The 14,405-nt window shown below is 53.5% G+C and overlaps 8 protein-coding genes across 8 annotated transcripts; 4 read left to right on the top strand and 4 right to left on the bottom strand.

Annotated features, from left to right (window-relative positions):
* Positions 1-246: 246 nt before the first annotated feature.
* Positions 247-651, bottom strand: TRIVIDRAFT_41848 (uncharacterized protein; the record flags this gene model as incomplete). Its single annotated transcript, XM_014095766.1, has 2 exons — positions 247-299; positions 372-651. The coding sequence occupies 2 exons, from the start codon at positions 649-651 to the stop codon at positions 247-249; spliced, it is 333 nt and encodes a 110-aa protein (XP_013951241.1).
* A 333-nt stretch (positions 652-984) lies between these two features.
* On the top strand, positions 985-1,618 carry TRIVIDRAFT_42183 (uncharacterized protein; the record flags this gene model as incomplete). Its single annotated transcript, XM_014095765.1, has 2 exons — positions 985-1,169; positions 1,312-1,618. The coding sequence occupies 2 exons, from the start codon at positions 985-987 to the stop codon at positions 1,616-1,618; spliced, it is 492 nt and encodes a 163-aa protein (XP_013951240.1).
* Positions 1,619-1,723: 105 nt separating this feature from the next.
* Positions 1,724-2,534, bottom strand: TRIVIDRAFT_216891 (uncharacterized protein; the record flags this gene model as incomplete). The annotated part of the gene is made up of 3 exons (XM_014095764.1): positions 1,724-2,076; positions 2,150-2,287; positions 2,432-2,534. 3 exons carry the CDS (start codon positions 2,439-2,441, stop codon positions 1,913-1,915), a joined length of 312 nt encoding a protein of 103 aa, XP_013951239.1.
* A 998-nt stretch (positions 2,535-3,532) lies between these two features.
* TRIVIDRAFT_88351 (uncharacterized protein) lies at positions 3,533-7,090 on the bottom strand (the record flags this gene model as incomplete). Its single annotated transcript, XM_014095763.1, has 2 exons — positions 3,533-4,001; positions 4,065-7,090. The coding sequence occupies 2 exons, from the start codon at positions 6,477-6,479 to the stop codon at positions 3,930-3,932; spliced, it is 2,487 nt and encodes an 828-aa protein (XP_013951238.1).
* Positions 7,091-7,449: 359 nt separating this feature from the next.
* Positions 7,450-8,681, top strand: TRIVIDRAFT_216889 (uncharacterized protein; the record flags this gene model as incomplete). The annotated part of the gene is made up of 1 exon (XM_014095762.1): positions 7,450-8,681. The coding sequence occupies one exon, from the start codon at positions 7,526-7,528 to the stop codon at positions 8,012-8,014; it is 489 nt and encodes a 162-aa protein (XP_013951237.1).
* On the bottom strand, positions 7,450-8,835 carry TRIVIDRAFT_82848 (uncharacterized protein; the record flags this gene model as incomplete). The annotated part of the gene is made up of 2 exons (XM_014095761.1): positions 7,450-8,612; positions 8,703-8,835. 2 exons carry the CDS (start codon positions 8,833-8,835, stop codon positions 8,116-8,118), a joined length of 630 nt encoding a protein of 209 aa, XP_013951236.1.
* An 866-nt stretch (positions 8,836-9,701) lies between these two features.
* On the top strand, positions 9,702-11,244 carry TRIVIDRAFT_210537 (uncharacterized protein; the record flags this gene model as incomplete). The annotated part of the gene is made up of 4 exons (XM_014095760.1): positions 9,702-9,872; positions 9,975-10,234; positions 10,287-10,365; positions 10,427-11,244. 4 exons carry the CDS (start codon positions 9,746-9,748, stop codon positions 11,242-11,244), a joined length of 1,284 nt encoding a protein of 427 aa, XP_013951235.1.
* Positions 11,245-13,995: 2,751 nt separating this feature from the next.
* Positions 13,996-14,235, top strand: TRIVIDRAFT_9375 (uncharacterized protein; the record flags this gene model as incomplete). Its single annotated transcript, XM_014095626.1, has 1 exon — positions 13,996-14,235. A coding segment is annotated over one exon (240 nt), but the record flags the coding sequence as incomplete, so codon positions are not given.
* Between the last annotated feature and the right edge of the window lie 170 nt (positions 14,236-14,405).

The following is a 14,405-nucleotide window of genomic DNA, read 5'->3' as shown; positions in this document are numbered from 1 at the left end:
TCATGCAGCCAAATCTCAAGTTTCTTTTCTTTTTCTTTTCATCTCTTTCTTCTCTCCATCATGAATCCCATACAGCCGTAGTTCCAAAAGTACTCCGTCGTAGTGCAAGGTAGTAGGTAGTATACAATAAGTCTCTGCTTATATCGTCGCAACTGTCGTCTCCCATCTTTCCCCTCCATGTCTTCTCCCCAATCCAGGATAAAATTGCAAATCGCTCGTTGTATAATCGTCTCGGTTCATCCCGCATTAGTATCCAGGAGGGTTGACTCTCTGTGAAACTCTCGTCCACTTTGGCAGCTCTAGCAATTCCCCAGCGTCAGCATTCGTACAGAAGAAAAAAAAAAAACAGCGACAGAGGGCCACGGCCATACTGTGAATGCCCTTGCGGTACTTCTTCTCCTTCCGGTCAAACATGGTGTACTTGTCTCTCGGCAGCATCTCCTCCTCCACCGGCATCTCGGCCTTCCACCGCTCAATGGCCTCGAGCGTCTGGCCCTTCTTCGCCAGCGCTGCGTCCAGCGTAGCAACCACGCTGTCTACGGCCCGCAGCCGCAGCCTGTGCCGCCTCTTCTGGAATTTCGACAGCCGCCAGGGGATCTTCCACAAAAGACCTCCCGACAGCGGGTTCGTGGCGCGGAATGGGCCGAACATGTTGTGCTTTTCTTCTTGGTGCTGGTTTGAAGAGTCGCTGCGTTTTAGAAGCTTTTCTCTCAAAATGCAGTTATTCCGGACTTGGTCGCATCGGATTGGCCCCTCCGGAATTGGGGGGCGTGTGTCCCGGGCGGAACAATGATGCGCCATGGCGGTCGCACACACCCTCCTCCCACCTCTGCTAAGCAACTAAGGTATGTATCTCATCCACTCCAACAGTCGCAATCCGATAAGCTCATCTGTTGTTCCGGGCATCGCGAACCACGAACCGCAAAAGGACTGCCGAACCAGCTGGGCCCCGCGCATTCGCCCGATGTTTGGCGCTGCAGCACAATGAGCTACTACTTTGCCATTGTCGGCACCCAGGACAATCCCCTGTTCGAGTACGAGTTCGGCACCTCCAAGCAAGGCGGCGATGGCCAGTCCCGCTTCACTGAACAAGTGCGACACTTGAACCAGTTCATCCTTCACTCGAGCCTGGACATAGCCGAGGAGGTGCAGTGGTCAAGTGGTCAGATGTAAGTATCTGGCTCAGTCTGTTTTTGCCTATGGGTAGCTTGCTCTCTGGCGTGTAACCTCGTGGTTGTGAAAGCCGTGGCAAGACAGAAAGGGATGGAGATGAGATGGCCGAGGCTGACTTCCTTTCGCCACGCATCGCAGGTACCTGAAGTGCATCGACAAGTTCTTCAATAATTACATATCCTGCTTCGTCACCGGTGGCAACGTCAAGTTCCTGCTGCTGCATCAGCCCACCACCCCGACCTCGACGGCAACGTCCAGATCGTCGACCGCTATTGGCGCCAACCCGACGAGCCCGGCCACCGAAGAGGCAATCAAGATGTTCTTCACGGAAGTGTACGACAACTGGGTCAAGGCCATCATGAATCCGTTTTACAAGGCAAACATGGAGGTTCGGAGTCCCATCTTTAGAGCGAGGGTAGCAGCTGCTGGACGGAAATACCTATAGATTTTTTTCAAGTTACACGTAATGAATGATGGAATTATAATGACCACGTCAACGTCACGATTGCCAAAACAAAGAAACAGACACCCAATGCGAGAACGTGTTTTTCACGGAATGATTATCGTAGTTGTATTCATGTGGTATTCTCATTTATAAGGTCGTCTACCATGACGCCTCCTCGTAAGCCCATTCCCCCAACGCCAATCGATCAAAGTACAGAAGAGTCCATGTTATTTGCACAGATAACCCCAGCTCCACATCGCCATCGCGCAGACACAAAGCAACGCGTCCAACGCTCTAACCACCGAAACCGTAGAGGGTGCGGCCCTGTCGCTTCAGAGCGTAGACAACGTCCAGCGAGGTGACGGTCTTGCGCTTGGCGTGCTCAGTGTAGGTGACGGCATCACGGATGACGCCCTCGAGGAAGGACTTGAGAACACCGCGGGTCTCCTCGTAGATCACTGGTAATCAAACGCGTTAGCTACCCATCGCTTCTTTTCCAACAGCAGCCGATGATGCAAGGATGAAACTTACTGGCAGAGATACGCTTGACACCACCACGACGAGCGAGACGTCGGATAGCAGGCTTGGTAATGCCCTGAATGTTGTCACGAAGAATCTTGCGGTGACGCTTGGCACCACCCTTGCCAAGGCCCTTTCCACCCTTTCCACCTAAACCACGACAGTCAGCATCACAGCTCTCGACTTTCCATTCTCGACCCGACACGCGTTCGACGCAATGCAGATAAACGCATACATCCAACACAGGCGTACATCAAACACACATCGAGGCAAACAACAATGAAGAATACTTACGGCCAGTCATGATGAATGTATTAAAATGTGAAAAAGTCGGGATATATAGAAATCCGTTAAAAACGCGTCACTTTTGCAATGACGTTTTCTTCACCAGTTAAAAAGAGACAAAGTGTTGCGAGAGCAAAGATGCGGGGGGCGGGCGCGAGCAATAAATACGCGCAGGGAATCAGCGCCGGATCAGTAACTGCTTTGCTCTCTTTGTTGCGCGCTGAGCGTTCCCCTATTCCCTTTTTGGGGGTGGGGTGGCAGCAGACTTTTGGTGGAAAGGTACTTGGTGCTTTGCTTTTTTTTACTTGTGGTTGAGGTACCGCCCGTTAAGTGCTATTTTTCTTTGTTAGTGTCCTTTTTTTTTTTCTCTCTTCTCTTTGTGCACCTATTTTTTTTTTTAAACTGCTCGGAAGGGCGGGATGCAACACACGCGACTATTTCTGGCTTTGGCGGGGCTCCCTTTTTTCCAGCTCAGCAGCAATTATTACGAGCTGACCAAGCCGAAACTGCTCTGATTTCCCCCAAAAGCTAGCCCGGGAAAACATCGGCCAGGGGGCGAGGCGCGTTTAGGCACTCTATCCCTCCCTGAAAGGAAAACAAAACGGTGACCGCCCATTGCTGAATCCAGTAAACGGTGTTCTAGCGCGCAGGTACCTAGCGACTCGCCACAGTGCAAAAGTGCGCTGTAAACAAACACGATGGTGCAAGCCTCCCTTCTGTAAAGCAGTAGGTACATTGCAGATACGCGCCAATTGCCGGAAACCAGAGCAGAGCAGTGTGTTCCCTTACGTAGCCCCTTGTTTATGCGCGTCAGAGAGACGCTTCAAGCTCCAGCAGGAATACAGGTACCTTATGAATCGCGATGAAGCTCAGCAAAACGCCTCAACCATGTATAGTAATAATAGCTTTGCGTTCTTGATAACATGCTACTTAGGTTAATTAGCAGGTAAGAGGCAGGTAGAGAAATAGGTAGGGATAGTACACAAGTAGGCAACCATCGTCTTCCCTCATTCAGTCAAAACACCACATCACTGCACATCATGGTCCAAACGCCTGCAAAAAGTGGTATACAGCCAATACACTCCTCCCCATCATACTATAGTATTCAATACATCGAGCAAGGCAAACCAACCCATTGCTCTCGATTCTCAATTCGACCCTAGTCCAAGCCGGCCAAGTAGCTTCCAAGGCCCCCAAAGAACGCCAATGCCATGCCAAAAGACTCACCACCCTGGCCCCGTGTCGTGATCGTGTCTTGACCAGCCCAAGTTTACCCTCATTCTAGCCTTTGCAAGCCGCCGGCAAGCTTCCAAAGCCCATGCCCAAGCAAGTGAGTACCAGAAATGGGATGTTTTTTTCTTAAAAGGAAAAAAAGAAAAAAAGAAAAACCGACCCCCCTTTTTTTCATATTACACATGGTGGCTGTTATGCGCCCCTATTATCAAATGCCCAAGAAAAAAAGAACCATCCAAACCCCCCTAAAAAAAAGCAATACTCATGAGCATCATCAAATCAGTGAGTCGTCCATTGGTATATCGTCCTCAAAACTCTCAATCGCCTCCTTAATCTGCGGACCAGCCTATGCAAAGTCATGTTAGTCAGTCTTGTCAGGGAAATCATCTTAAATAGAGCTTCCTCTCACCTTTGGATCCAATGCCAAAGCAATAGTAAAGTGGCGGACCGCCTCCTGCTTCTCATTCATACTCCTATACAGCGTCGCCAGAAGAAAATGCACAGTGCCCTCGTCTGGGGCCAAATCCTTCAAAATGACAAGCTCCTTCTGTGCCTCCTCAATCTGCCCAACAGCAAGGAGAGCCCGTGCTTTCTTGTACCGTGTCGAAGCGGCGCGAGGGGCAAGCTCAACTGCCTTGCAGTAAGCACGCAGGGCGGGTAGGATTTGTTTCTGCTTCTCAAGCGCTGTTCCGATACACGTTACCAGCACTGCGTTGTTGGGGTTGATCAGATGGGCGGCCTGGAAGTGCGTGAGGGCCTTGTCGTAAGCGCCCAGCCGCTGTTGGACCCTCCCGATACCGTAGTAGGCGTTGTAATGTCTCTTGTCCGCCGAGATGGCCTGCCGATAGGTGGTGAGGGCCTTGTCGTATTCTTCGTTGGTTACGTGCTCGTGTCCCTGCAGCGTGAAGCCGTATGCAAACTTTGGGTCCAGCTGCGTGGCCCTCTTGAAGCACTTGAGGGCCTGCTCAGGGTCTCGTGCCAAAGACCACGCGTTGCCAAGAGCACACCATGCCTGGGGGGAGTGCCATGCGGCGTCCACAAGTTCATGGGCCAAAAAGGAGAGCTCAGTCTCCCGCTTCAGGTGCCAGAGAATGGTCGAGTATACTTCCATGTCTTCCAGCCGTGACGGAGCCTGCGCTCGCATCCTCCTAAAGTACTTCTCGGCCTCGGCGTATGACGCCTGCTCGTAGTGAGCACGTCCCATCAGCGCCAGAACCCAGGGCGAGCTTTGATGAGCCGCAGGCAGTGAACCCAGCGCCTGCACAGCCTCTTGGCATTGGAACTGGGACAGCAAATAGTACCCGCTCCCCAGCTTCTTCATCAAGTCCATTACCCATCTTAAGGCCTCTTCGAGCCTTGCCGTATCGGGCTCTGTAATCTTGGGGACCGGGGGAGGTGGAGCATCCTGAACCTTGCCCGTCTCTCCGTGGTCTCCGTCTCCGTTGTGGTCTTCCAGCGGTTTTCGGTTGCCGCTAACAACCCTTCCGACATTGTTGGAGCCGCTGGAACCCGGCCGAACGATTCGAGAGACCGGGGGTCTAGCCTTTTTCAACTCTCGTCCAGCAGGGGGTCCTCCAGGGGCTGGTGTAACCGAGCTCGTCTTGCCCGACGGTTTTATCAATCGGGCGCTTCGTCTGGTTGCATGCTCCTCGAAGTTGGTTGATCGCGATACCGGATGACCGGCAAGCGTTCGTTTCCTATCAGTCGCCGGGATGACGCTGGATCGCGAGTTTCCGGTAGGGGCGCTAGGCGCATCTGAGATGGGCTCCAATGGCTGTTCTTGGCTGTTGCTCTTCTCCCGCGTGGCAGCGCTTCGTTTCGATCCCATTCGATAGTTCATTCGCGGCGGTGCCTCGAGCGTCTGGTCAATGTGCTGGACGTTTCGAGTCCTCCTCGTGGGCGCATGGGGCGGTTCCTGCAGGTTATTAGACCGGGACATCATTGCCTCCGCCGGTGGCGCTGTTGGGGTTTCTAGGCCTTCCATATCAGACTGGTGATTGTTGGCCGAGTTCGTAAGCCTAACTCTCGCATTGTGCATTTTGGAAATAAAGTCGCTCTCCGAATTCGCCAGCATATTCTCGGTCATGGGAGTCATGTCCCCGGCGGAAAAGCTAATGCCAAACGGATCAGCCCCCACGTCAGATGCCATGGATCTCATAGAGGACTTTTTCGGAGGAGGCTGCTCAAAGGAGTTCAAGGTTGCGGTAGTGCTCTGGCTCAGCTCGGCATGTACCAACGCAGTCAAGTCTTGACCAAGGTTCTGCAGTAAGCTGTCGCTGGCTTTGAAGATGTTGGGCACGCGGACCTTGACGCCCATGTCGCATAGAGCCTTGAAGGCATCCCACTGGAAGGCGTTCAGCTTTAACGCATCCTCGAAACAGCTCACGGCTCTCTTTTTATCGTCGTAGCCGCGGTACAGCTTCCCCAGCAGGCAAAGAACCGCAGGAGCGTCGGGATATGCAGATCGAGTAGTCGCGCTGTGTTTGCCCATGGTGTTCTTCTGCGACCACAAGCTTTTGGCCTTATCCAAAGCTGTGATGCCGTCCTTGAACCGCTCCAGCGCCAAGCAGGCTTGGGCGAAGACCCAACTGCAGCCCAAGTTCACGCCGCGATATCCCATCGGCTTGCTGACATCGTAGGCGGATCGGTGGTCGCCAAGTCGGAGGTGGCATAGCGACAGGAGGTATGGGGCTTCACTTGATCGAGAATCTTGCGCGGCGTATCGTTCGGCAAAGAAGAGGGCGTTGTCGTAGGAGCCGTTGTCGAGGTGATAATGAACCACCTGCCCCAGGAGGCCCCCGACAGCAGTCGGGCTTGGCGCCATCCTGGTGGTGAGGGTATAAGTCGCTGAAGACTGGCAAGGTCGTCACCGATGTATCTGGGCCATGAGACTCTGGTCGACTATAGAACTCCAAAGATGACGAGGGGCAACGCCGGGCTGTTGAACTTGTTGGACAGATCGTGCCGCACCGTCGTGATAAGAGCAGCCGCCGGAGAATCTCGAGGAGGAGGTCGAATGAGCAGACAAGATATATTGCGTATATTATGTTCGGGACATGGGCGGGCAGCAGGCGCAAGTTGGTGACGTTCGAATAAACAACAAAACTACCGGCGGGAGTGAAGCACATGCACAGCTTTGCTTTCAGCGCTCTGCCCTGAGTCCTAGGTCACTCGTCCCTCTTTTCCCTTATGGACGCAGCAAATACAAGAGCGCTGCAGCAGCTATGCGTCACAAGGCGAAAAAGAAGTGTCGCGGATGGAATGGAATGGCGGGTCTTAGCGAGCGTGAATGGAAGAGGCCGAGCGGCGCTTCGGGAAGAAACAGACTCCTGAACCGGAGCGAGTATTGCCTGCCTCTGCGCTCCAGCAGTTCCGACAGGCGATTCTCAGCGCCTGGCAGCAGGCAGCGTCTTGGGTTCGAGTTCGAGTTTGGCGGGCCAAGGGAGGGAGCGTGAGAGTTTGCAACTTTTGGTTCGAGTCGCGGCGCGCAAGGTTCAAATGTTGTGGTGTGGTTCAGGCTGGCTCCAGGCGCGACGTACCTCCATTGCCTAGCAACAAGGGGGCCCCCCGCCATTCAGTGAAGGGATGGGCGATTGCACAGCGGGCAGCCCGCTAACGAAACAGGCGGCAGCCCACTGTATCCCGCTGTGTTGTACCATGAATCGATGATCTCAGCCGCCACCAACGAACCTAGTTTGTGCATGTTGACAACAGGCCGCCACACAAGGCGCCACACCCCAGCCATTTTGCGCCAATCTTGGAGCTGGTACACCTTGTCAACTCTCCACTGGCCAAAGATACCAGATTTCACCAAAAGCTTCCATTTGCAAGATCCTGCGCCATTCAACACCAAATTGAACAATTCACACAATGGCTCAGAAAGCGAAAAAGGACCGCGCAAAGTCCAACGCGGCGTCTCTAAACAACCTGCACATCGGGTCCCTCGTCGTCCACGTGCTTTTCCTGCTCTCCCACTTCCTGCTCCGGTCCCGGTCTCTCCTCGTCTACGGCCTCCTCTCCGTCCCGAGCTTCGTCTGCGAATACATCTTGGAAACGTCCGGTCGACCCAAATACGATGCCGCAACTGGGGCCCTCAAGACGTCGGGAGAGGATCTGGCGGCTGCCGGCTTGACGGAGTACATGTTTGATGTCATCTGGGTGACATGGGCATCCCTCGTTTCCGTCATCCTCTTTGGAAACTGGGGCTGGCTCTTATTTGCCGTGGTCCCTGCCTACGGCGCCTACCTGGGCTATGGACTCTTGGGCATGGGCAAGAATGCGCTGGCCCAAATGCAGGATACTGGCAACGCCGGCAATGCTGCACCGCAGGGGAACCGTCGATCACGAAGGACTGCTTAGATGCCATGTACGGATCTATTCGGGCGTGTTCTATTCAAAAGGCTGGGGAAATATGCAAAAAAGCAGGTGTCTAACGTCTATCAATTCATTCTTCACTCCCGTCAAGGCCGCTCTCCCGTCCAGCGTTCCAGCATATCATCATCAACATCCCGGACCAGCACATGGAAATGCTCCAGAGTCCTCACGCTCTGCAGAGCAACCCAGTTCTTGAACCATAGCACCTGCTGCTCTCCCCCAAGCCCTAGTTTTCTAATAAAGTAGTCATTGACAAACTTCTCCACCCGGGCTCTGCTCTCAGCCGTCAAGTCTCCCGACTCAGGGTCGGTAGGAATCGGGGTGCGAGACCACACAACGATGTGCGTGATTCCTGGAGCCAATCCATAGGGCCAGTCATTCAACAGGACCTTGTAGTCCGACGCAGCGGTAAAGGGGACTTGGGACTCGGGTGTGAAAGGTGGCAGGCCCCATGCCTTGGGTAGACGGTTCTGGAGGATGAATTCAGTTATAGTGCCGTACTTGGCCTTGGTCTCTGCAGTCCAGGCAATGTAGCGGCGGAGATCCGAGGGCTTTCTCTTCAAAACACCAAGATCATTTGTGTCTTTTTTTCAGCACGTGTTAGCCTGCATCAGCGATACCATCGCCACCTCTTGATAGACAAATGAAGCCCAACGAGCGTGAATCCACACACCGATAATGTGCTTGAGGTCGTCCCAATCGTGTAGCTTGTAATCCTCGTCCGACTGCGAAAGCACCCATTTGTCCACCTCGGTCAAGGGGAAAGGCGCGTCCGCCACGGCCTGCAGGGTGCTCTGATCCCCCATCGTTTCCGGATTGAGATCCAATGCAAATGGAGCTCGACCTGATCGAAGCCACGGAGATGGTGAGAGCCTAAAAGGGCCCGGTCTGATGGACAGGGGGGGAACAAGCTCATGCGACCAAAAAAGCCAGCCAGCTTCGTGTCCGTATTATGTAATTGCCAACCAGACCACCGCCTCGCAATCTCGTACTCGCAATGGAAGTTCATGGGCCTGTGCCTGTGTATCCCAACATAATTAACCAAACACCCCATATCCATCCCAAAGCCCACGCCTCACGCAGGATCCTTCGCGCCTCGTACAAAAATAAAAAAAGTATGCATCAGGTCCTCCTCTAAAATAGAAAACAGCCACCCACGTCTTGCAAGCAAATTAAAGCATAACCTTGCTAAAAATTCCCAAATAGTTGCCGTTATAGGACGCCCGATCCGGGGCTTTCTCAAATCGGGGCGGGGGGGAGACCCTTTGCGAGCCACTCGGAGGATTTGATTGACCCTTAATATTAGAGGCATCACCCCAGATTTGCTGTAATCTGCGCCCCCCAGAGCCCGTCTTTTTTGTTGAATATTACCTAAAGTATCGGCATTCTTGTCTCGAAATTTGCTTTTAATTGTTGTGTCACTTCGTTCTTTCATACTCATTCCTTCACATGCTCTCTCACTCACTCACACTCTTTATTTTTTCTTCATTTTTCTTGTATACTATCATCTTCGAATCCTAAATTGTTTCCTTTCCTTTTCCTATTATTCGCCTTCTGCTCCTTTCTTTTTTTTTTTTTTTTTGTTCGGCATCTACAGAGTACTAGGGGCTGTTTCTTCTTACCTCATTCGTTGACTTACTTCTTATGATTTGAATCCAACCCCCCAAACAATAATATCTTGTGATAATAAACCGCTATGAGCATCCCACCACCAACATGATCCTCGGTCCCATATCTCTCATCGACTGCCTCGTCTTCTGTATCTATCTTACTCCACAGCTCTTTCGCCAAGCAGGTTTCTTCCCTACCGCAGCTGTCGTTCTCAGGGCCATCCCATTTCTTTGTATGCCACGCCCATCTCATAAACCACCCTTGGTGCTACTACCGCTGGGGAATCACAACAGCTGAGACAAAATGATCTGACAAACATAATGTGATGCTGCAGTACTTACACTTCCTATTCAGTTCGTGTGGAACCGCTACTGCAGGAGCTATGCTTCCCACAAGTCTTCTCACCTGAAGGGCTCTACCATCTTTGAAGACGTCGTCGTCCGGTGCGTGCGATATGCATTTGCTAGCATACCAGCCAACGTCGGCAGAGTCTTCTTTTCCAAGGACGTGGCGCTGCCCTTTCTAAGGTGGCGCATGAAGAGGCATGGGTTCAACGACTTTCCGGTGTATTGGAAAGAAGAAACCATTGGAGAGGTTCACACCCCCTTTTGAAACTTCACGTGCCTAGCTAACGTTCTGTATGCAGGGAGACGCCAAGGTCAAGGGAATTTGGATCAAGCAGCGCGGCGAGGATGAGCCGGATATTGTGATATACTACGCCCATGGTAAGACTTGTGTCCATACGCGAGTTGCCGAAGTGCGCTAACACATGCATGCGACAACAAGGCGGCGGCTTTGCCATGGGATCGAGCTACTTCTACTTTGAGTTTCTTCTAGCATGGCATAGCCTACTGGTTGATGCCGGGTACGAAAACCCTGCCATCTTTGCCTTGGATTATAGCCTAGTTCCGGATGAGATTTATCCCACGCAGATTCTTCAGACGCTCCAGGGCTACAAGCACGTGTTGGAGGTAGCCAAGGATGCCTCCAAGGTGTGTGTTGCCGGAGACTCAGCCGGTGGCACGTTGATCCTCAGCATGCTGCTCGAGGTTGGCATTCAGGTGCAGAGCCAGCAGGCTATGGGACTTAAATTGGGCAAGAAGGGCATGCCAGAGGGGATCCGACCAAATTTTGCCATACCGCGAATGGCCATGCTCATCTCTCCTTGGATCACGTTAGCTTCGAGCCTCCACTTCCCATCCCCGGTCGACTACTTGAATAGAGGCACTCTCTGGAAGTACGGGCACCAATACGCTGGAGACACAATGATACACGGTGGCATGGCGTCGCCCGGAAGGTGTGACGACGTCAAGCTGTGGAAAGCAGCCAGCCCGGAGCGCGGTTACTTCATCACGTACGGCGGAGAGGAGGTCTTGGCGCCGGATATCGAGAACTTCGTCGGGCGTCTAGGCGCCGGCAAGGTTGAAATCGAAGCTCGGCGGTTCGACGGTGGGATTCACGCTTGGCCTGTGGCGTCGCTCTTCCTGTCCAGCACGAGAAGGAAGCGGCTATACGGGTTGCGAACTATAGTAGGGGAGATTAGAAAACGATTCGACAAAGCACCGGCAGGCAAAGCAAGGCAGGACGGGAGGCTGTCAGATTAGATCAAGTTCTACAATGTAATCATGGTGACCAATAAACGGAAAGTCGGGAACCAGAGCGCTGGGGCTCGGCTTCGTCATTTCCTGATCAGCTCAGATTTAAAGCTCACTAGTTTTTATCATCGCACAGCCAGGGCGAGAGAAGAGGGAAGAGACGAGGATCATGGACGATGTGGTTGGTCGGGAATGAATCAAAGGAACTGCAGCTTACCGGAGGTGCGATTTGGTGCCTGGTGCGGGTTCTGCATCATCTCTAGGCAGCTCCAGGCAGCTTAGCGCCAGCTCGGTGCCAGCCACACATTTGAGCTTTCTTTTCCCTGGGACTGGACACGTCTGATCGGGTGAGATGAGTGATGTGATGAGGCTCGACCGCATGCCAGGTTGGCGTTAAGACAGGCCAAGGGCGAGATGCGAGCCTGGCAATGGGCGGAGAGAATGCGCACATCCCTTGCGTGCCAGGGGAACCGCCTTGATGATGGGAAAAGATATGGACATGTAAGTAAAAGTAAGCATGGCGTGTGGGTTGTTGTGCCGGTAGAGGGAGACCAGAGGTATTGTAACAGCCATGACGTGAAAGAGATACAAACGCCGGCTGGGATGCATGACGACAATCAGTAAGGCTGCGTGTTGAATGGAATCGTACTAGATAGTACCGATGGTGTGTGTATCATCCAAGAGCCGCATCGACGCAGCGCCACGCCAGATGTGATGCCACGAACGGGGACTTGGGTGTCGACCTCAAGCCGGGCTGAAGGAGGGCTGAAGGAGGGAAAAGGACATCCAGTGCAAGGCAGTGAGCGAGCCCAGATATTCGAGGCTGTCCATCCTTCATAGCGACACACCCCCTCCTCCCACCGTCATCAGCGTGCCACCAGCCACGGCTCCAAGTCTCATCCAAGGCAGTTCTCCGTTCTCGGTAGCTCAGCCTAGGGCGGGCGCCCAGCAGGTGTTGGTTACCTCGACCTCCCTCCTGTGCGCGCCGAGCAGTTTGCGAATCGACTCCTCGTGGCTGTCGCCCCCTCCCGATTTGGTGCAACTTGGCCATTAGCCCAGGTGGCCCAACTCAGGCTCAATGCGAACGGATGCGCATATAAACGCCTGGCCATTCCCTGCTGTCGATGCCATGTTGACCCCTCCAACCGCGCCCCCAAAAGCAGTGCGCACTTCCTCTCATGCGCGCAAAAGGCGGCTTTTGACGCCGCATCGCAGCCACCCCCATTTCCACATTTGGTCTGCGGTGAGCGCTCCGTCACCGAAAGCCGTTTCTTTGTCCTCGCTTGGTGTAGCATCATCTCATTCATTAGCCGTTGCCATATGACTGTATCCCGCAATACTTTCTATACTTCTCTCACTCTCATCCTCACTCTCACTCTCACTCTCCTTGGCTGAAATATTGCCGAGACGTCGTCTGAGTGAGTGGTTCAAGTCGCGCGCCCGGCTTCTTATTCCAAAACAAGAAATAAATCGCAGCAGGGCAGGATCTTTCTGGACGCCTTCCCTTTCCCCACTAGCGAGAAAGAAAACAAAAAGGGAAGACAAGAGAAGGGACGTTGGAAAGGACAAAAGGCGATTCAAACTCATCGATTGAGAACAGGCCCTCTTTCCTCGTCAATAGCTAGATGTCTAGCTTTGAATAAAAGAAGCGTCTCATACGAGTAGAAGCTGGCTGCATCCAATTCTTTACACCACCTGCACCGTCGCATCGCCTCCGCTTCCTGTCTGCCAGCAACCCGTCCGTCTGTTGGCCCCGTCACTTGAGTAGGTACCAAATGAAGACATGCGACTTCGAGGGTCAAGAGAGAAAAGAAAAAGGAAGAACGAGAAGAAAGTAATCGACCGTCCATCCGTGCATTAGTCTAGGCTCTGCCCTGCCCTACCCTACTCAACCAACAGCAACAGGGCATCGCCATCAAATCATTTATCCCCCGCGAATTCAGCATCATCTCAGCAGACTAGCATCTCGCTGCAGCGCGTCATTTGGCTTGGATTGACCCAGTCGCTTTGCATTGAGCCGGACCTGCAAATCGGCTGCAGCCAGCACTAGCGCCGCCGCTGAAGAAAAAAAAAATCGCTGCAAGGGGAGCGGACTTGGGGAAGAAAAAGGAAAAAGAGACGACGGAGGCTCCCTGTCGGAGGAGAATCTGGTGCCGGTCCATTGTTTCCTGGGCCACTGATTTGCGGTCGTTGCCCTGAGCAGGCGAGGTTGATGCACTAAAGCAGCGCTAAACGGCCGCTGGAAAAAAAACAATGTCGGCCGAAGAATCGTCGAATTACGCGCCACGGTCGCCGGACCTGTCGTCGTTTTTCTCGGGCAGCCCCACCCAGACCGCACCTCAGCAACTCCAAGCGTCAGCAAGCCACAGCCAGGCTGGATATAAAATACAGCCTCCCGCCGACCACTTTGGAGCTATACGAACCGACCCTTCCCCCTACTATATACCTCCCTCCTACGGCGCGTATCCCCAAACCCCGGTCGCCACGCCCACGAGCCAACCCAAGTACGAGCCCTATTTCCCGCCATCGCAGTCGCAGCGAGCGCAAAGCTTCGACGCCCACATTCCAAACGCCGCAATTCCCGTATCGTACTGGCCTGAGGAGCGGGTTTTCAGACCTCCGCTGCCGCCATTATCCACGTCAAACGAGCCCTACCAATTCTCCGGAAGCGCCATTCAGCCTCCGTCCTCGTCGTTCGATATGCCGCCGCGAAAGTTAGTGGCGCCACCGCCCCCTGCACCGGCCGTCGAACCATCTCCTGTCCGGACAAAATTTCCCACGGCCCGGATCAAGCGGATCATGCAGGCCGATGAGGAAGTAGGCAAGGTCGCTCAGCAAACCCCCATTGCTGTAGGCAAGGCATTAGAGCTGTTCATGATCCAGCTCGTCACAAAGAGCGCGGATGTTGCCAAGGACAAAGGATCTAAGAGAGTCACGGCATCCATGCTGAAGCAGGTGGTGGAGGCAGACGAGCAGTGGGATTTTCTCAGGGAGATTGTCGGCCGCGTGGAGAATGAGAAGGAGGGCAGCAAGTCCAAGGCCAAGGCCGACAGCGAAACCGACGAAGAGATGGAGGAGCCCAAAAAGCGAGGCAGAGGTGGCCGCCGCAAGAAGGTACAATAGCACAATGACCTCGAGCACACACACACACACACACACACATGATGACG

The sequence above is a fragment of the Trichoderma virens genome (assembly GCF_000170995.1).
Source record: "Trichoderma virens Gv29-8 chromosome Unknown TRIVIscaffold_89, whole genome shotgun sequence".
NCBI classification, from domain to species: Eukaryota; Fungi; Ascomycota; class Sordariomycetes; order Hypocreales; family Hypocreaceae; genus Trichoderma; species Trichoderma virens.
This window is presented reverse-complemented; position numbering and strand designations above follow the sequence as displayed.